This window comes from Telopea speciosissima, chromosome 1, assembly GCF_018873765.1.
Source record: "Telopea speciosissima isolate NSW1024214 ecotype Mountain lineage chromosome 1, Tspe_v1, whole genome shotgun sequence".
NCBI classification, from domain to species: domain Eukaryota; kingdom Viridiplantae; phylum Streptophyta; class Magnoliopsida; order Proteales; family Proteaceae; genus Telopea; species Telopea speciosissima.
The window spans coordinates 67,869,240-67,891,180 of record NC_057916.1 but is presented as its reverse complement, the minus strand read 5'-3'; the positions used below and the strand labels follow the sequence as shown (position 1 = coordinate 67,891,180).

The following is a 21,941-nucleotide window of genomic DNA, read 5'->3' as shown; positions in this document are numbered from 1 at the left end:
TGTGATATTCAAATTAAAATGCGTTCGTTTCATTATCAATCAATAGTTTCAAAAAACAGATCCAACTGTAGACCGAAGTTCATCCCATCGTCTGAGGATTCAGGGTCAAATGATCTCCATTGCTGATTCGACCCAGAGATCTGCTATCCTGAGAAAATCTAGAGCTCATTTGTGCTCTGGGATGGCAAAGAACGCGAAAATCTTGGGCGGTTTACCCAAACAGGTATAAAATTGATGGAAAAATTAAGTTTCGAACCAGGTGGTCGCCATCTTAAAAAGTAGAGGGTTTTGGCATTTCGGATTACGAGTTTCACGGGTTTTCTTTTTCCAGCATATTCTGAAGAAGTAATGCGAGTCGAATACACTCGCGGCAGGTTCTTTCCTGATCTAGTTGCTGTTTGATTTGCTGATAAATTTCTCCGTTATTACTCTTGGGTGCTAATGGAGTTCACGGAGGGCTATAAGCAGACGGGTCCATGTTGTTTCTCGCCAAATGCTCGTTACTTAGCTGTTGCAGTCGACTATCGCTTGGTGATTCGTGATGTTCTTTCCCTCAAGGTAATCCTAGTTTTCCCTTCCTCCCTCATCTCCCTCTCCTTCGCCACTAAAATTACCATAACCATATGGGTATATGCTTTCTACTCAAAAACCTTCAGTAGTTTTTAGTTTTAATCGGATCTCATCTCACAATGAATATGTAAAAACTACATTAACAATAGCAGTAGAAATGCCTGCATTCCTATTGGGGTATTCATGCATACTCAGTGTTCAAATGTTTCTACTATCAACAAAGTATTGAATCAGCAGTACAGACGTACAGTAGGATCACTGCTGTTAGCTTGTAGGACTTCAAAAGTTACAACCGCACAGAATTAGAAATAAATTACGAGGTAGGTAATTCATTCTATACGGCAGATTTTTTTTTTTATAGTTAAAATCTTGCAATGTTATCTCAAATTGAATCAATTATCGATTTCTAGGTTTTGTTGTAAACCTAATTGGTTACTTCCAATTATGTAAATCAATGGTTCAAACCGCACTCAAAGGTAGGGCATTTCCCATTTTTATAGAAACTTTTGTACCAGAAAGAATGGAATCTCCAATTATAGTGGTCCATTACTAAATGGTTTTGTTTGCAATTTAGCTAATGATGCAGAAAAAAGAAAAGAAAGAAGAAGTTATTTTCAGTTAAAATCTTACAATGTTATCTGTGGTCCATTACTAAATGGTTTCGAATGCAATTTAGCTAATATATTCATTAGGTGTCTACAATGACATAATCTCAGGTTTTGCCTTTTTTTCAAACCATGTCTTTCTGTTTATTTATTTCAGACTATCAGTCAATGTTTAAGAACTTGATTTCTCTGTTTCTCAAGTGAGCCGGATTCAACTTTACTATTACCTGTCATATATATATACATATAAGAGAGAACTGGACGGGGAGGGGCAGGGGGTTTTTTCCAAAGGGGGGAGAGAGAGTGACATAGGCTGGGCACCCTGACGCCGTGCCCATCCTTTTCCCTATATTTATATGTATGTGTGTCCATCATCTTTCTGTTTATTTATTTCAGACTATCAGTCAATGTTTAAGAACTTGATTTCTCTGTTTCTCAAGTGAGCCGGATTCAACTTTACTATTACCTGTCATATATATATATATATATATACATATAAGAGAGAACTGGACGGGGAGGGGCAGGGGGTTTTTTCCAAAGGGGGGAGAGAGAGTGACATAGGCTGGGCACCCTGACGCCGTGCCCATCCTTTTCCCTATATTTATATGTATGTGTGTCCATCAAATCCACTTCACTAAAGATTGAGTTTATTAAGTTGCATTGATATTTTATGTGTGATGGTTGCCCTAGGTATGACCTTAAAGTGTTCACAACTAGGGACAAAATTGGCCATTCTGTTCTTACATTTGTCACACCATACATTCTCGCAATGTGATTACAAAATATAAGTGTGAGAATTCATATGGTATGTTTGTTGAACGTGATCATTCGAGATTCTTGTATGGAATACTGTCAGTTGTTTGAGCGACAAGAATCTCCGATAGTTGTTTTGTCCCTATACCTGAGAGGTTATTATTGTTGCAGTTGCACATTATGCGTTTGTGGTTTACCAAAGGTTGATGCCTACACTGGCTACATATTGGTGCGCTCGGCGTACAATGTCCTGCTGTAGATGGAATGGATGCTCAATAAGAAATTCATTTCCTGAAGGGGAGAACATCTCGAGAGAGTTGTTTGATTGTGATTGGACGACAAATTCCAGTACCGGGGGCAGTTTTGTAAATTGTTTACAAAGTGTTTTAAAATATAATTATAAATGTATATAATTTTATATTTAAAATGTTTTATGTTCAATCACTGGTTAAGACTCTTTAATATTTTCTGTTCGAGGGATTAGGGTTTTTGGCGGTGTTCGTCTCCATACCCAAAAGTCTGTTATATGATGTTGTTAAGTGGAGGGACTAAAGCTTAATAGAAATTTCTATCACTTGGGGTTAAATGGTTAATGGTCACACGGATTGTACTTTGTATGATAATGTACAAGTTGTGAGATCCCCCTTTTGGATCACACCACTAGGCTCAATCACAACCATTGGATTAAAAGAAGCTTTGTTATAAATATTATGGACATGTGAAACCCTAATGATTTTCACGAACTAAGAATTCAGAATTGAGTAAGGATTTAAGAGAGAGGAAGAGATGGTCTTTTCTCCATTTAGGTTTCACTATTGAAAGAGCTTCTTACATTGGGCGGTTACGGGTACAATTGTTGCATTCCATTGGAGGATTTGCTTTTGTAATCTTAAGGTAACACTAACCCCTCTCTGTTGTTTTAATGGCAAACACACTAATGCATGTGAGGAGATATTTCCGACAGCCAAATTTTGATTGGCATTCCGCATCCCCAACAGATCAGTCTTGTGTTCTGTGATTTAATGTACACGTGACCTTGGATATAAAATATTTTGGTGTTGAAATGACTCTTACTGTGGAGCAAACAGTATGCTGGTGGTTGGAAGCCACATTAATTTTACCTATTACAGTCCATTATTTTACACTGAATCCTTGTGCCAGTTCCATGTTTTGAACCTTCGTATCCACCTTTCAAATGGTGCAACCTGTTTATGCCCATTGTATTAACAGTCCTTGAGATGCTAAACTCAATGTCTCAATGGTCATGGTTCACTTATTTATTCACTATTTTTTGACAGGTGGTGCAATTGTTTTCGTGCTTGGATAAGATAAGCTATGTTGAATGGGCTCTTGATTCAGAGTATATACTGTGTGGTCTCTACAAGAGACCAATGATACAGGCATGGTCATTAACCCAGCCTGAATGGACTTGCAAAATAGATGAAGGTCCTGCTGGGATTGCATACGCAAGGTGGAGCCCTGATAGTCGCCACATACTTACCACATCAGATTTCCAGTTGCGGCTAACAGTATGGTCACTGGTGAACACAGCTTGTGTACATGTCCAATGGCCCAAGCATGCTTCTAAGGGTGTTTCTTTCACCAAAGATGGAAAGTTTGCTGCTATTTGCACAAGACGTGATTGCAAAGACTACATTAATCTACTGTCTTGTCATTCATGGGAGGTCATGGGTGTTTTTGCTATTGACACTCTAGATTTAGCTGATATTGAATGGTCACCAGATGATAGTGCCATAGTGATCTGGGATTCATCTCTTGACTATAAGGTCTATCATTTGTTTTCTGGCCCTTCTTTTGTTTTCACATCTATTGTTTGAGCCAGACCTAATTCCAATGCTTCTTGTCTTAAACTTTCATTGACAACATCAGGATTCTTAAGATGAAGCTAAATTAGTACCAAATTGTATTTTTTCCCCTTATTGTGTAATTTTACAATCACTTATCCTACATAGACAATACCACCTCAACTACAATCTCTTATCTCTGCACTTAATTTTGTGCACTTTCTCAGGCTCCTATTACAACTCTTTATGTATAATTGGGTTGTCTGTGTAGAATACAAAATTCCCCTAGCTTTGTTATTTACTGCAGAATCTGGGGTACTTGCAAGAAATTGGGATCTTCCTTTCTATGGGTCTGAAGCAAAGTGATCTCCTAGATGAAACGACCCTTTCATCAGATGATTTTAACATTTAATTATTATATTATTTTGCAATAGAAAATGTAGAATGTTATCCAAACAAAGCCTGTTTGAAGATTAAAATCATGTAATAAAACTTGATTTAACTCATGTTTTGCACCCACTGAATGGAAGATCCTAATTCCTAATCCCATTTGATTGTGCTTCATCTATGAAAAAGTAGGACTATGGGAACTCGTGTCTTCAAAATAACACCACTGTTCACTTTGCAAAATATTAATACCTCTCTTTCCCATAGTCATGCATTAGATTTTTTCCCCTTCTCTTGGGTGTCAATTGTGTTTATGGTTGTTTTTTCTAGGGTTAAAAAAAGCACGGCTAAGAAGCAAGTCTTATTAATAGTATTATTTGGTACAGGTTTTGATCTATTCTCCAGATGGGAGGTGTCTGTTTAAATATCAAGCATATGAAAGTGGGTTGGGTGTAAAAAGTGTTGCATGCTCCCCATGTGGCCAATTTCTGGCAGTGGGTAGTTATGACCAGATGTTACGAGTTTTGAATCACCTGACATGGAAAAAATTTGCTGAATTTATGCACCTATCTTCTGTTCGTGCTCCTTGCAGTGCAGCTATTTTCAAGGTATTTCTTTTTCTGTTTTTAATTTCATAATCCATAATATATAAGTATTATTTTTTTTGGGTGGATTCTACTCACTTGAGATCTTGGGGTTCATTTCTCAACATTTCTAGGAGGTGGATGATCCTTTGCAACTTGATATGTCAGGATTACATTTAAGTGATGAGTTTATACAAGGCAATTCTGGTGAGTGTTTCCTACTTCTTACTAACATCCATTTTCATTTATCATAATACGAGCTACATAACAACAACAATAACAACAACAACTCAGCCTTATCCGAACTACATGGTGTCGGCTACATGGATCCTTGCTCTCCAATCAGTTCTATTTGAGGTCATACTTGATACAAGGCCTAACCTATGCAAGTCTTTCCTCATCACTTCTCCTAAGGTCATTTTAGGTCTGCCCCTGGCTCTTTTAGTTCCTTCAATCTGAATCAAATCACTCCTCTGTACTGAAGCATCCAAAAGCCTCTGTTGAACAAGGCCATGCCACCTCAAATGACTTTCTCGTAGCTTATCATGTATTGGAGCTACTACCAAAGCAGCTCTAATATGATTGTAGCAGAATGCACTTCTAGAAAACCAGAAAATCAGAACCGAGAAAGGAAAGAAGAGAAGAGAAGAAGTGGTAAAAGAGAGAAGCGCTGTCAAGAATGATTGAGCTTGAACGCCTCCCTCACAAAGCCTTTATTTATATAAAATAGATTACAGCCAAAGGGGGGATTCCTAATAATATTAGGAATCCTAGTTACAATATCAAACATGGAATCTAAAATAGAAACTAATCCTAAACCAACATAAGTTAGAATTAGAAACTAGGACTAAGCAATCCTAATTGTAAACCACAAATAACAAGAGACATATAGGAGGGAATCTCAATCAGAATATTCTATTATTATAATCGAGATTCTCTTCTCCTATGCTCGATATACTTCAACACTCCCCCTCAAGTTGGAGAGTACAAATCACCTAGATCCAACTTGGAACAACTCCGACGAAAGGTAGGTCCAAACAACGGCTTAGTAAAAATATCACCAAGTTGATTGGTAGTAGAAATGAACGGAGTAGAAATCAACTTCTTCATAACAGCATCCCTAACAAAGTGACAATCGACCTCAATGTGTTTAGTCCTCTCATGAAACACTGGATTGCTTGCAATATAAATAACAGTTTTATTATCACAAAACATCTTCATAGGTTGAGCGATAGGAAATCCCAACTCCTGGAGCAATAACTTTACCCACATCAACTCAGCTGTAGTATGTGCCATTGCTTGATATTCAACCTCAGCACTTGATTGAGCAACAATTTTTGTTTCTTGCTTTTCCAGGTGGCCAAATTATCACCCACAAAGGTACAATAACTAGTAGTAGAACGCCTATCATCATCAGCACCAGCCCAATCAACGTCAGAAAACCCAACCAGATTAGCATGTTGGTTAGGTCGGTAAATAAGACTCTTACCAGGAGCATCTTTTAGATATCGCAACACACGACAAGCAGCATCCCAATGAATTTTCTTTGGATGCTGCATGAACTAATTAATAACTCCAACAACAAAGGATATATCTGGGTGGGTGACAGTAAGATAAATGAGTTTCCCAACTAATCTTCAATACTGATGAACATTTGAAAAATCCTCACTCTCAATGGACCCAAGCTTTTGATGGGGGTCCATGGGAGTATATGTTGGTTTAGAAGCATCCCAATTAATTTTCTTTGGATGCTGCATGAACTAATTAATAACTCCAACAACAAAGGATATATCTGTGCGGGTGACAGTAAGATAAATGAGTTTCCCAACCAATCTTCAATACCGATGAACATTTGAAAATCTTCACTCTCAATGGACCCAAGCTTTTGATGGGGGTCCATGGGAGTATTTGCTAGTTTGGAAGCAAGCATTCCAGTGTCAGTCAGAAGGTCAAGGACATATTTCCCTTTGGGATAAGCTAACACCTTTCTTGCTTCGTAAAACTTTAATACTAAGGGAATATTTGAGAATACCCAAGTCTTTCATCTGAAAATGCTGATGAAGTTATGATTTAACTTGAGCAACACCAGAAGCGTCATTTCCTGATATAATAATATCATCCACATAGACTACCATCACCACTACCTTGAACTCTGATGACGAACAAAAACGGAATGATTCAAAATTAAAATTGTGAGAACCCAACTTGAGTGATAATGGAGCTGAACTTATCAAACCATGCTCTTCGGGATGGTTTTAACCCAGAAATTGCCTTACGAAGGTTGCAAACCTTGGTAGAATTCTCCCCTTGAGCAATATACCCTAGAGGTTGCTCCATATAAACGTCCTCTTGAAGATCACTATAGAGGAAAGCATTTTTGATATTCATTTGAGATAAGAGCCAATCAAAATTAATAGCCAGAGAAATAATGATATGAATGGAATTCAGGCGAGCAATAGGCGAGAAAGGCTCAAAGTAATCAACACCATAAGTTTGAGTATAGCCTTTCAACAAAACCATCCGGATTGTATTTGATAGTCTAAAGCCACCAACACTTAACAAGATCCTTCCCAGTAGGTAAGGAAACCAGAGTCTAAGTATTTCTAGATAATAAGGCGTCCATCTCAGTATCCATAGCAGTCTTCCAACCAGGGTGAGAAAACGCCTCATGGTGGGTTGTAGGAACAAAGTTAGTAGATGAAGTAGAAGCAAGTGGATGATAGTGGGGCAAAAGATGAGAAATGGAAACATACTGCTCAATTGGATAAACAATTAAAGATTTGTGGGACTTGTGAGTACAAGAGCGAGTACCTTTACGGACAATGATCGATAAGTCGATGGAGCCTTCAACATCAAAGTCAAATTGAGTGTCGGGAGGAGCAGTGTCTACAGTAGTAGTTGGCAGGTCCGGAACAATAGGAGCAGTGTGTGATGGACCAGGAATGGTGGACAGGATAGTAGAGGCTGGTATAGGAGTAGGGATGGACTGTAAGGTTGGTGGTCGATGTCGACGACAGTGATAGACCCCTGAGCTGGTGGAGGTGAGGGGATGGGAATGGTAATAGGCAAGGGTGGACCTAGAAGATCTTCATTGTTCACTGTGGATGATATAGAAGAACTAGAAAAGTAAGGAGTATTTTCAACGAAGGTGACATCAGCACTAATAAATTGTATATTAGAAATCGGATCAAAACACTTATACCTTCTTTGAGTGCGAGAGTAGCCAAGAAGAGTACATTTAATAGACCAAGGAGATAGTTTATCAATGGCAGGGCGAAGAATATGGACAAAACAAGCACAACAAAAAACATGTGGTGTTGTGGTGGAGAGGTAAAGAAAGTACTATTGGGATAAAGAATAGAAAAGGGAATTTTATTTTGTAAAATAGAGGACGGAATATGGTTAATAAGGTAACAAGTAGCAAGGACGACATCACACCAAAAACTTTTGGGGACATTCATGTGAAGCATAATGGATCGGGCCACTTCCAATAAATGCCTATTTTTGTGTTCAGCTACTCCATTTTGTTGTTGAGTGTATGAGCAACTAGTTTGATGAATAATACTATGAGTGAGGTAAAAATCAGAAATCTCAGTTTGAGTGTACTCAAGAGCATTATCATAATGAAAATTTTTTATGGATGTGTCAAACTGAGTTTTTATCTACTGGTAAATTTTTTTGAATACAATAAGAAATTGAGTCTGGTCCAAGTGAAACGAAAATAATTGTCCAGAAAACTAACAAAATAAGAAAATCCTTACATATTATGAACTCGAATGGACCCCAAATGTCCGAATGAACTAAAGAAAACAATGAAGAACTTCTAGGTGTAGTACGGGCAGGAAAGGAGGCATGGTGATGTTTGCCTAGTTCACAAGCTTCACATTCAAGATGAGATGTAGACTTGCAACTAGGTACCATTAATTGGAGTTTAGGTAGAGATGGGTGACGAAGACATAGATGCCATTGCATGGGAGATGGAGTAGTAGTAGATGTAGCCGCAGTAGAAGGTCTAGTGCCATCCAGATAATACAGGCCATCGCGCTCAAGCCCTCCACTGATTATCTTCATTGTCTGAAGGTCATGAAAAACACAGTAAGAGGGATAAAAGTTACCGACCAGTTAAGAAATTTAATAATTTGATTGATAGATAATAGACTTAAAGGTAATTTAGGAACATAAAGAACAGGAGAGAAGGTTATGGAGGATGTTGGAAAAACAGTGCCATGACCAGCTACCTGAGTCAAGGACCCATCAACAAGGATAACACTGGAAGGGGTTTGAACTTGATTTATTAAAGATGACAAACTTGACTTACCAGTCATGTGACACGAAGCACCGGAATCAATAAGCCATGAAGTAGATGAAGGATAAAAAGCAAAGTTACCTTTATAAGCTAAGGTAGCGCTAGAGGTAGAGGCAGTTGTAGCTTCAAGTCGTTGAAGGCGTTTGGCTAGCTGGTTGTAATCATCTTGAGACACAAATGATGAAGTACTAGGACTTTGATTCTTATCACCAGTAGGTTTCTCAGTAGTAGTGTCAGTTATGGCAGCATTGGCTAGTTCATTCGTCCACTCAGGTTTTCCATGCTTGGCTCAACAAGTATCCCTTGTATGATTAGGTTTGCCACAATAAGAACACTGACGGGAAGACTTGTCAATGGTTTGAGAACCTATACCTCGTCCACCACGGCCACGGCCATGCCACGTCCTTGTCCACGATTGGCAACAAAAGCTGAGTTGTCATTGGGTGTATTGTCAAGTTTAGATGGATTAGCTAGACGATTAATACAAGAAAAAACTTCATTGAGAGAAGGAACCTTCTCCCCTGTGAGTAACTGACTCTTCACATATTGGTAGTTAGGATGTAGTCTAGCTTGAAATTTTGCAACATGGAACTCAGCTCTCTATTGTTTTAATTATTCTAGATTAGTAGTCAGAGGTTGATGTATTTGGAGTTCTTCAACCATGCCCTTATAGCTGGCAAAATATTTATTCAAGGTTTTATCCCCCTGTTGGAAAGTAAAAAGTTTCTCATAGAGATCATACATATGAGAGATATTCCTTTCTTGAGAGAAGCTCTCACGCAAGTCATTCCAGACATCCTTAGCAAGTGAGTGAAACATCGCATTGGAAGCAATAGCAGGTTCAACACTGTTCCATAAGACCATAACCATATCTTGATCATAGAATTTTCACGTATCCACTTATCATAAGCAATGATTGTGGTAGGATCCTTAGGATCACGATGAGGAGGATCATCTGTAATGTATTTCAGTTTGCCCTTGGCATGAATGTAAGCTTGCACTGCCTGGGCCCATAATTGGTAATTTGAAACTGTACTGATCTGAACTTGGACATTGTCCGTAGGTGGCTTAGGATCAGCCATAGGTAGCAGCAACAGCAATTTGTCAATCGGCTCTTAGATAGAACCAGATTTGGCTTTGAAATAACCCAAAAACACCAGCAATATACTCGGCAGTAACAATGTTCGGTTATAATAACCTAAACAAGCAGTAGTACTATCGGCAGGGACAATATCCGGGTTTAACGACCCTACAACCCTAAGATAGCAGCATAACAGCATGAACTCACTTGGCAGTAGCAGAATTAGGGTTTAAAAACCCTAAAATAGCAGCAGAACAGTATTAACACACTGGCAGTAGTAGAATTAGGGTTTGTGAACTCAAATTAATAGTAATAACACAACCGGCAATGGAGAATAATCCTTCCAGGGGTTTATCAACCCAAAAATATCAAAGGTAGACAACCAAGTGTTGTTCTGGGAGAGAGGAAACAGAACCCATTCTCTCACCAGAAAATAGGGATCGATTGGAGAAAGAAAGCCCTAACTAGGGTTCTGGAGTAGAGGTACATAAATACCGTATAAAAGTACCTTCAAATTTCAGCAATAATCCACTGACTGGATCCAAAATAGGATATGAAGATAATCTTCAAGAAGAAATCGCAGATTGAGTCTTCGAGAAGAACCGTAGGTTGAAAAGGATAACCTCCAATCGATCTTGTATAGCAGATAAATAAATAAAACCCTAGTTTTTAATTGAGAACTCCATCTAGGGTTTAAAGTGTAGTAGTATGCAGCATAGGGTGCTGCACCCCTTTAAGAAGAACTTGAAAAGACCTTCAAACCAGAATCAGAGTAACAATCAATTAATGATTGTGCTCTGATACCATGTAGCAGAATGCACTTCTAGAAAACCAGAAAACCAGAACCGAGAAAGGAAGGGAAGAGAAGAGAAGAGAAGAAGTGGGAGAAGAAAGGAGTGATATCAAGAATGATCGAGCTTCACAGCCTCCTTCACAAAGCCTTTGTTTATATAAAATAGATTACAGCCAAATAGTTACAATATTAAATATAGAATCTAAAATAGAAACTAATCCTAAACCAACATAAATTAGAAATTAGAAACTAGGACTAAGCAATCCTAATTGTAAACCACAAATAACAAGAGACACAAGAGGGAATCTCGATCAGAATATTCCATTATTCTAATTGAGATTCCCTTCTCGTATTCTGGATATACTTCAACAATGATCATTCCCTACTTTTTCCTTCCTAGTTTTGCCACACATCCATCTGAACATCCTCATCTCCACTACACTGAATTTATCTTCATGATGCTTCTTAACTGCCCAATATTCAACACCATCCATCATAGCCAGTCGTATGACTGTCCTATAAAATTTTCCTTTAAGTTTTAAAGGAATATGTCGATCATACAACACTCCGGACGCACCTCGCTACTTCATCCATCCTATTTTAATTCTCTGTGAAACATCATCCTCTATATCACCTTCTTAATTTATGATTAAACCCAGACCCAAATACCTAAAATAATCACTTTGCGGAATCTTTGTCCCATCAATTTTCACCACCTCATTATCCATCCTAGTGTAACTAAATTTACACACCATATACTCCGTCTTCATTCTACTTATCTTAAAACCTTTTGATTCCAAGGTTGATCTCCATAACAACAACTTGGCGTTATTCTCTGCTTTTGTCTCGTCCACCAAAACAATATCATCAGCAAAAAGCATACACCAAGGAACCTCATCTTTAATATCTCTGGTTAAATCATCCATGATAAATGCTAACAAATAAGAGCTTAAAGCTGATCCTTGAGGGAAAGGAAACTCACTATATTAAATTTTTGTATCTTGTCAATTTATTATATTGTGCTCACAAAAGGTTGGCACTTATTTTTTATTTAGACAATTATTCATAATTTCATATTCACAATCTTTTGTCTGGCTGTTTCTGCTGTCCTATTATTGACTTTGCTTTTAGCCCTGCAAGTGTAACCTGTAGTTTTTCTTCTTCCTCTTTCTTGTGTTTTATGTGTGTGTACTTGTGTTGATAAATGAGACAAAAAACGAAAAAAAGGAGGAAGCCCTTGGGTGGGGTGTCCAAAAATACATGTATCCTTAAGGTGACTTCCTCTAGTCTAAAGGCTTGTATTATTTCCAAGTTGAAGATTGATGGGGTAGAATCCCCTGAAATTCCAGAGATGTATAATTTCCTTCATGAAGAGTTTTTTGCTGAAAAGGTTTCCTTTGGACCTGGTTTGGAGGGTTTGGCCTTTTGTTCAACTGATTGTCTGAGTCCATGGGTGGGCTGGAGAGATGCTTCTCAATGGAGGAAATTGTGGCTGCTCTAAAGTCTATGGACAATGAGAAGGCCCCTGGAACATATGGGTTTACAGTAGCAATTTTAAATGTGTTAGGTAATTAGAAAGAATGCGCTCAAACTGTTTTCTGGAGTATATAGAGAGGCTTCTTTTGATGATGGATGTGTTGCTACATTCATCTTTGCCATCCTAAAGAAAAGTCAAGCACAAAAGCTCAAAGATTTCAGGCACATTATTTTTTTGGCTGTTTCTATGAACGTGTCACCAACATAGTTGTCACCGCGGTTAGGCGACCCAAGGTGTTGGAGAGGGTAAAAAAGCAAGGTGACATAAAGCAGGCGACTAAGGCGCCCAAGTCGACCAAAGCGCCTGGACGCCTAGGCATCGCCTAGGCGACGCCTTGACAACTATTACTCACCAATGTGCTGGCTAGAAGACACAAAGAGGTTATATGAATTATGAAACCATTTCAAAGAGCCAAGTGGCTTTTGTGCAAGAAAGAGATATTTGGATACTGCCTTAATATCTAAGGGATATGTAAACTGGAACCATAAAGGGGATCGGGTGGGGATCCTATATTGGTTATGAAAAAGTCCAAAACCATGACTGCTGGTTTTATTAGGACCCTATGGTGAGGAAATTGAGCTTTGGTTTGAAGTGGGTGAAGTGATGTCTATGTACTATTACACAGCTTCTTTGGCTATTAATATAAGAGGTTTTCCAAAAGGCTATTTTAGAAGTTGAAGAGATAAAAGGCAGAGTGGCTCTCTGCTCCTCTTTTACCTTGATATTGTGGTTGAAGCTCTTAGCAAGATCTTTTTATAGCTGAATCTGTGGGCCTGTTAAATGGTTTTGTTCTCCCTCAGTCTGGCCTCAATGTCTCACATCTTCAATTTGTGGAAGGAAGCTACTCGTCTGCAAATGATGAATCCAAAGTTGGTGGTAGACTGCTTGGGGTAGTTTCTGTTCTCAGAATGATCTGATCTAAGAGTGGAATTTTTATCATTGGGAAATGGGGAAACATTACTGGATGGGATGACTTTCCAGCTTCTTTGCTGGGTTTGGAGGCTATTTAGGATCCAGTGATTGAGAGATATCGTAGGAAACTTGCATCTAGGATGTTTGGGCAGAAGTTTCTTTTGGTGTGATTCCAGGATTTATTTCTTATTGTTTGCCAAGATTGAGGGGTGTTTACAGAATAGTTGGAGGCAGGTGATTGATCTCCAGCCTTATGGAGAAACTTAAATGCTGGGAGATGGATTCTTTGATTCAGCTCTTTCAAGTCCTATCTGGTTCTAACATTGATCCATCTAAATCAAATTGGACAAGATGGTCAGCTGATGAGGAAGGAGCAAGGTGTCAAGTATCAGTATTGAGCAACGTATTGGAAAGCTGAGCTGTCATGGAGACATATCGGAGGGACGTTAAGAGATGCTATATATGCTTAAAATACATTTTGATATGCATGGATATGCTTATGATACATGCAAAACTAGAATTTGTAAGCGTTGTATCACCATAAGCAATAAATAATGATATCCAACCAATGACAGGTTATCTTTGTCTTGAAGGCATCTATATGATTCAAATCTTCGTTGGCAAGTGTAATATGAAATCTACAAATAAGTAATAAGAATCAATTAAGCAAGAAGATTTGAAAAAGAAAAATCTATGTAATTCAAATTTTCATTGGAAATGCAAAATTTGCTTGTTTATTCACTCCTCCTAGGTTGTTTTTGAGTGTAGATGGGATGCACTTAGGTTTTGGCCAAAAAATTAGAGTTGAAGCGTATCAGTCTATATTGGTTTGATACAGTTCCATACATAAATTTTTTTTTTTTATGTATCAGTTTTTGGATCGTATCGACATGGACAGTCTTGATAGTATTGAACTGTATCAGTCAATATGTATCAAGACTTGACACCATGGGAAGGAGTCTTGGTGCGATCCTGGGGTCTAAATACCCTATTGGGTTCGCTATGGGCCCGCTCAGATACCAAATACTCAAGTTACACGGAAGGAGTGGTAAACTTGTAATAAACCAGAATTTTCAATGGGCAATTTGGTAGTTAAATAAGGGAATGGACAAGAGAGGCATTGGTATTTATTGAGTGGGGGCAAATGTGGAAGAAAAACAAAATAAAGGACAAAACAGAATTAAAGGATAAAGGGGAGGGGCAATAATGGAAAGGAGAAGAAAGAAGAGGGGGATTTAATCATACGATGAGGTTGTCTTCAACCTCTCACTCACCAGAATGTGCAAATGGATGATGTTGCTTCCTCACATGGCCATGAAATCACTCTCCAACAACTCTGAGTCCAGAACCAGAATCACATAGGTCTCCAGAGTTGACTCAAACCACCGTTAACTCCAGAGAAATAAGTGATATTTGGATGAGAAGTTCTGAAGTTGAAGGCCAGCGACAGAGGTGTTCACCTTCGAGGAAGAGGTCTCCCTCAATAGGAATCGAATGGAGTTGGAACTTTTGAGGTAACGTAAAACTCTCTCAAAACCAATTAATAGGAAGATCATTCAGAGAACTAAAAATAAAAAATAATAGCTTCTGAAATATTTCCAGGTGAAGTTCAGGACTCCTTTGGGGTTTCAATGCATAGCTCTTGATTCAAGTGTGATTTCCAGCAGGTAACTTTCAGGACCACCTTGAGGGTATGATTCAAATCCCCAGGTTTAAGGTCGTATCATAAGAAATGTAGCTCTTCGAGTCAGCTTTACGTTGGTGAAAGAATTGGGTCAATCTGAGTTCGGACGAGGAAGATATGGTCATTTTATTGAGCAGAGGTCGGGCTGAACTCGATTAATGAAGGAATATACATGTTCTCGGGTCTGACAAACTCTGGCACTAAATGCTCTCTATTCGGCGCAGAATGAAGATCTGCTGATGTCAGAACATGATTTGATGACGTTGGATGAAGCCTTGTCAGCGTCGTCGAATATCCTATTGAAGTAAGCAAACTTCAATTCAGTGCTGGTCAACTCGAGTTTGGTTCATGTCACTTTGGATAGATTCTTGAGCATCATCCGGGCAAAATTAGAGGAAGATGATTTCTATAAAAGTTGAAGCTTTTTAAGTCTACTTTCAGATGCAAAAAGAATGATCTCAATTGGAGTTGTACAGAGGGAGTTCTGCCATCCGGACTGAGCAAAGGTCAGTTTGCCAGACACGCATCCGGTCTGAACCAGGTGGTTGGACCATGCCTGGGATTAGGGCTTTTGTTAGCCTACTTAATGAAGCTTTTAGGGCCTCATTCTTAATTTCTTTCCAGCGCAAGAAGAGAGAAGAGAGTAGAGAGCCGCCTAAAGGAGAGAAGAAGTGAGAGGAGAAGAAAGAGAGGTTTATGCTATTCGATGATTGTCTAAAACCTGCGTCTCTCAAAAAAGTTCCACCAAAGCTTCAGTTTGCCGTTCGTTTGCTGCACAACGGTGAATCGTTAGAGGAACACGTCTGCAAAGTTCTTCTCGGTTGTGATTACTTCAAGGGGAGGTAACACACTATCTGGCCTGTTCTAGGATTTCTGGTTGCTGAAATTCCTAGTTCAATGATGTATTGAGGGGTTGGGTTTGTTATTTTGATCATACTTGTAATCTCTATAAAGTGGGTGCTTGGTGTTCCTGGGTCGTTGTAGAAGATACGAAGCCCCATTTTTGGCATTGTTCTGTGGACATAGCCACGTAGGCACTCTTGCTGAACCACGTAAATATTTTGTCTTCTGTGGTTGTGCATGCTTATTTCATTAAATATTGGGAGTGCGTTTGTTGCAGAGTGGTGTGCACACCTGGTAGACCTTGCAACATGTTGGTGGGGGTGTTGCATACGGTAGTGTATGTGATTGACCAAAATGGTCTGTGCCAGTGCTTGACAAATTGTTACAGTAACGGAAGAAGTTTTGACCGTCACTAATTCACCCCTCTCAATGATGTACTGGGACTGACAACTTTCTCTACTTATTTCATCTTCTTGTACTTTTTTCTTGGGGAGGGGGTGTTCGTGCTTGAATCACAACATTTCTGCCAATTTCTTCCAAGTATTGCTCCTTTTTGGTAAAACAGGAGGTTTTATTAGACATACAATTAAACCACATAGTATGAAGTCTTACTAGCACTGGGAAAGATGCACATAGATACAATGCAATAGGTTAGAATTTAAAATTCATATAAAATAATAATGTGTTGATTTTCAAGTGAAAAGCCAAGAAAATCTACAATTTTAGAAGATCACAACATAGAAAGTATAAACCAGGCATAGGAAATCCTTGACCTACAAAGGATGTGGGTGCAACTATAATTGCAAATTTGGGATGTTGAGCTGTGTTGGCTCCCTTAATTTTTTTGGGGTACCCTGAGATGTCTGAAAGCTTAAAGGAAATTTCTTCTGCTGTACTGAAACAAATTGGGAATGCGGAGTTGTATTGAATCCAAACAGGTTCTTATGCTATGGTGAGAACTTGAGATTCTTCCTCGTTTATGTGCATGCATACGTGAAGTGAATAAGAAAAATTTCAGGCATGATATCCAATCATATTGTCATTATATGCTAACCTTGATACACATATCATCACTAAATGCATATTTCTAGTGATGATTGCTGAGCTTTTCTTCTAAGTATCCTGAAGATATGCTAAATAATATTGTCTCATTATTCTTGCCCTCCAGTAAGAAACTGTACTTTTATGTGAACGTGGTGACAGATGTCACCTATCCCCAAAACCCAAAAACATTTTTTTTTTAACAGAAGTTTCCTTTTTCCCCAAACTATGCAACTTTCCTGTTGTTTGTTGTATGTTTTTTGTGTAAGTGTATGATGTACTTCAGATGCATAACCTCTGTTTCTTAGTAGACAAGTTGAGCTTCTTAAGTTCTTATTATTCTAATTGTGCAATAAAAAATTCTCCAGAAAATGTTCCAGAAGGACACTTCAGAGTCAGGTACAAAATAATGGAATTGCCCATTACGTTACCTTCGCAGAAGCCTCCTGCAGACAAACCAAACCCCAAACAAGGCGTTGGTGAGTTCCTGTATCTTCATTTGCTAAACCAATAAAAGCAAACCTATTTTCTTACTTGTACATTATGCTTGCAATTGTTGTATTCCTTATAACAAAATATAGAGTGAGGTTCCCCATCAATAGACCAGTTGGAAGGATGCTGCATAACAGTATATGTGCTTGGGTGCTGGGGTGAAGGCCTTATCCTGTTGGGGTTTTCCTATGAGATCATCTATATCAGAATTGATCTGATTGAATGATGACAATGGTCTGATTTGTGGCATCCTTTTGGAATGGTTAAAAAGGGCATATTGTAAATATATATAATTATTTTTGAAACCATCTGAAGTTAAATATACAGAAGATCTTCCTGGTGTGGGCCATTAAATACCACATGCTACTATGTGCTCTGCACAGCAGTTTTGTGATCTACTGAATCATTAAGGTTCCATCTGGTTGGAAATAAGGTGATGGGAAGGTAAGTGAAATAACAAGAAAAAACTTTTCTTATTAGTACTAGGGAACTAATACTGACAATGATTGTGTAACTAACCCCAAAAATTTATTATATATAGTAATTAAATTTTACTTCACTTTTCAACCAGAGTCCATTGATTTCAGTAGGAAAATATGATATGGTTAAGGAATCTGTTTGCAAAGTTTAATTACCACATTTCCTGAAATTTTAACTTAGATAACCATGGTTATAAAAAGTTTCCATTTTCTTTTTGAAACAAATTTCACTTTGCTGCATTTTCCTTTACTTGTACACCATATGGAGCTTAAACGGAAAGAAACAATACTTACTATGATGATGATGATATTGTGGAAGAATAAGGAGATTTAATGGAGAGTCCGAATCACCAAACTATTAATGACCAGGAAACCAAGACATAACCAGGATCGTCGGACACCAATTGTACCTGATTTGTGAGAAAGAGAACTCAAAATCTGGGTATCAGATTTAAGTCAAACCCGGGCGAGTGTAGGTCTGAAACAATAGTATTGATACCCAAAATTTGGGAGAAATCCAATGGTTAGATAGGCTGGTAATAACAGGTATTTCAAAATAGAAACTTGAATTTCAGAAATTAGTAACTACCAAGAACTATCCAACGGCTGAACAGATCAGAACAAAGTTTTGCTTGATGGATGAGTCCGGTTACTAGGTATGAACCCCAGAATTTCTCACGCAATCAATGGTTGGATGTAGAGATATAACCCTTTCATAGTTGCAGCAGAACACATGAAAAGCAGGGCAACGACAAATCAGTTCATAGTAATAAACCAGCAGTAAACCCAAACCAGTTGCAGTGGAAATAAAATAGAAATAAAAAGAGAAAATGGTAGAGAAGAAGAGGGAATAAGAAGGATACGAAGGTATCTAACCTACTGTAGAGAAGGTCTCCCACCTATCTCCACAAGGGCCTTTCACCTAGGCTGTCTCTCGCAACAGCTGAATCACACAGCAAACCAGCGTAAGGCCATTCTTTCATCCTTCAATCGTTGCCTTTGTCCAGCCCCTTCTCTTTATTAAATGTTAAAACAACTATTACAAAATTGGAAACTTAAATTATAGAAACTATTCCTATCCTAAGATCTCTCTTCTAGAAACATTACAAATTGGAAGTAGTAGTAAAAAGGAAACATGTTCTTAGCTATCTAATAAAATCTAGCCTAAATCTCTTCAAAACAGAAATAAAAACTAACTAAAATCTAACTGATAAGTATGAAATAGAAACTCCAACTGAGCAATGGTTACAAAAATAGGAAGTCAAGTAAATAGCAACTAAACCAAACCAGCAAATAAATTTTCCTTCTCTTGCTATCTTCAATGGGACCCACACTAGGTCTATGTGAAGAGTAACCGTGTGAACAGTAACCACATGACTAGTATTTTTCCCAAATTTTGTTGTGGTCCTTTTCTTCTTCGTGCTTCGATCTACATCAAGATTTAAGTGAGGAAATATTAAGGTTCTATTATCTTCTGATATGAACCTCAAACTCTTCTTGAAAGCCTTGCACAAGACCATGAAACCCGTTGGATTAACTTGGCAAAATTAACAGGTCTATTATCATGGAGCAACGACAGCCAGTATCTCTTCACCCGCAACGATAGCATGCCAACAGTTCTGTGGATATGGGACATCCGCCACCTAGAACTTGCAGCTATCCTGGTGCAGAAAGAACCAATCCGTGCAGCTGCTTGGGATCCATCGTGCCCACGCCTTGTTCTGTGCACTGGTAGTTCACACGTGTATATGTGGAACCCCTCTGGTGCCTTCTGTGTGAGTATTCCATTGCCACAGTTTACTGTAACTGATCTGAAATGGAATTCAGATGGAAGCTGTCTTCTCCTTAAGGACCGGGAATTGTTCTGCTGTGCTGCAGTGCCCATGCTGCCAGACTCCAGTGAAGATAGCTCTGATGAATAGGGAGAACTTTTTCCCCCTCTAGTTGGCGAATATTGGCTAGTAAGTATGTAGAATATTATGAATCAGGACCCATAATCATTTTACCATGGGTTCAGTAGGGGAACTTTTTGATTGTTCCCCTGATATTCTGATTTACAATGTAACATGTTTCTGTAATAGAGAATTCAAGTTAGATTGATCTTCAGTAACGATTGCCATGATCACTCTGCTATGATGCCGCCAGTTATTTGAATCTCCTTTATTGGAACTGCTAAACGTTTGGTTTCCCTTGGATAAAAAAATTACTTTATAGTATTTGGGCCGATGTGGACAGTGCCAACTGGAAAGTTCAAACTCTAAATGTGCTTCAAACAGAGAACAAAAGCTTCAAAAAAGTTGATTATGGGGGAAATGGGTTGCCGTTTTTGGGTTAATTAGGTTTTTTCTGCATTTCAGGTCAGACTGCAACATACAAGTGCACATGATCTGGGCTGATGGAAACTTAATGCTACCAAAAGAATTTGAGATTCAGAGCATATTTAAACATGGTTTAGTAGATCACCAGACTGACTTGCAAAAACTGAACACTGTAAATGATATCAAGGTACGGTGAAATTTATAACCCGAAGGGTGTACTGTTTGCCTTTGAAGGGCAACCGTTTAACAAATACACTACTGAGTTACAATGGCACTAGGGTCTACTCAAAATCCACAAGGGTGGTTGGTATGACTCCTTGGTGCCATACATTTTATTTGACTAGTAGCTATAAGGCTTCAGAAAAGTGGAGAAAGAGAAGCTTGAGGGCAAAAGTTTTCTTTTTTACATTAAAATTAATGAATAGGGTGTGAAGTTCACACAGAAGATACGGAGATCAATTAGGAACCAGAACCAGAACCAGAACCAAACCATATAGTGAGCCCAAAGAGAATCTATGATAAAATTAAACAAAAATCTATGAATATAAATTCCGTGAGCTCAATGGCCCAGTTTAACATTGATATGTTTGGCACAAGAGAGTGAAATACCTAAAACACCCATATTAAGGTAATCTTTTTTGATATCCTCAGGTTAAGGCCTCGTTGAAGGTTTGGAATTTCTCTACCTTTTGAAATGTTATTTCCTTGGTGATAACTTTACCGCGTGCTGAGTAAGAAAAAGTCTTGTCTAGTAAAATCTCTTTTTTTGTTGTCAAGAAAGTTTTCAAAGGCAAAAATCCAGAATCACTGGGTTGCAGCTAGGAGATTCCAACTTGGCATACTTCCCACAAATCTCATATCTTTAGTCTATTCCTTTAGAGGAGGAGATTCTTGTAGTGATTAGATATATCAAGACTAACAAATCCCTTGGCAGAGATGGTTAATTTTAATGTGAGAATTTTTTCTGATGGGTTGGGAGATTGTTACGGAGGACTTTGTCGTCGCAGTGCGGCCTTTCTTTTTGAACCCTAAACATGTAAAAGATGTGAACCATACTTTTATTACGCTTGATCCCTAAGATGGAGGGTGCATGCTCAGTGGTTGAATTCCGTCCAACCACTGAAAATCAGGAAGTTTTATGAGCGTTCCTGAGGACAAGGAACCACCAATTTCCTATTTCTCAGGAAGTACGCAAAGTTCCTGAGGATACGGACCACGACTTCCCTATTTCTTAGAACTCAGGAGTTATGAGGCAAAGTCATATATAAATACACGCCCATTTCCTTCGTAACTTACAAAACGTCTTTCTGCTCACCGACAAACATCTGGGCGAGCTTTCCATGTTGACTTTGCCATAATTTGAAGCTTCTCCATGAAGGTGCGTGTCTCTCTCTCTCTCTCTCTCTCTCACCCAGGTAAGATTACTATTTTCCTTTTGCTCTGTTAAGCAGGATGAGATTTTGTACTTTTGACCAAGCTAGGTGCAAGACAAGATTTGTGCTCGTCACTTTCATAAGAATGAAAGTGAAATCCTGTATCAACAGTGGTTCACAATTCCCATGAACACTTGGGGCTCTGTTTGTTTCAAGTTTTAACATAAAATATTCTTTAGAAAACTACTTGCATTCTTAAATTGTACGGGGAAGAGTTTTTTGTCTACGAACATGGTGCTTAGGCCAGCATGGAAACCAATGGGAGTATGTAAGAAAACATCAATAGGGGGTGGAACGATCATTTCACACTATGATGTG

At 38.5% G+C, this 21,941-nt stretch overlaps 1 protein-coding gene across 1 annotated transcript; it reads left to right on the top strand.

The window, feature by feature from the left end:
- The first annotated feature begins 28 nt into the window (after nucleotides 1–28).
- Nucleotides 29–19,979, top strand: LOC122640758 (WD repeat-containing protein WRAP73). The gene is made up of 7 exons (XM_043834009.1): nucleotides 29–247; nucleotides 283–558; nucleotides 3,227–3,715; nucleotides 4,507–4,728; nucleotides 4,839–4,911; nucleotides 17,270–17,380; nucleotides 19,427–19,979. The coding sequence occupies exons 2-7, from the start codon at nucleotides 442–444 to the stop codon at nucleotides 19,792–19,794; spliced, it is 1,380 nt and encodes a 459-aa protein (XP_043689944.1). The 5' UTR covers nucleotides 29–247; nucleotides 283–441; the 3' UTR covers nucleotides 19,795–19,979.
- The last annotated feature ends 1,962 nt before the right edge of the window (nucleotides 19,980–21,941 follow it).

Coding starts and splice junctions, on each gene's coding strand:
- LOC122640758 (XM_043834009.1), top strand. CDS start 442: ATGGAGTTCACGGAGGGCTATAAGCAGACGGGTCCATGTTGTTTCTCG. Junction 3,716..4,506: donor ATTCATCTCTTGACTATAAG/GTCTATCATTTG, acceptor TATTTGGTACAG/GTTTTGATCTATTCTCCAGA. Junction 4,729..4,838: donor GCAGTGCAGCTATTTTCAAG/GTATTTCTTTTT, acceptor CAACATTTCTAG/GAGGTGGATGATCCTTTGCA.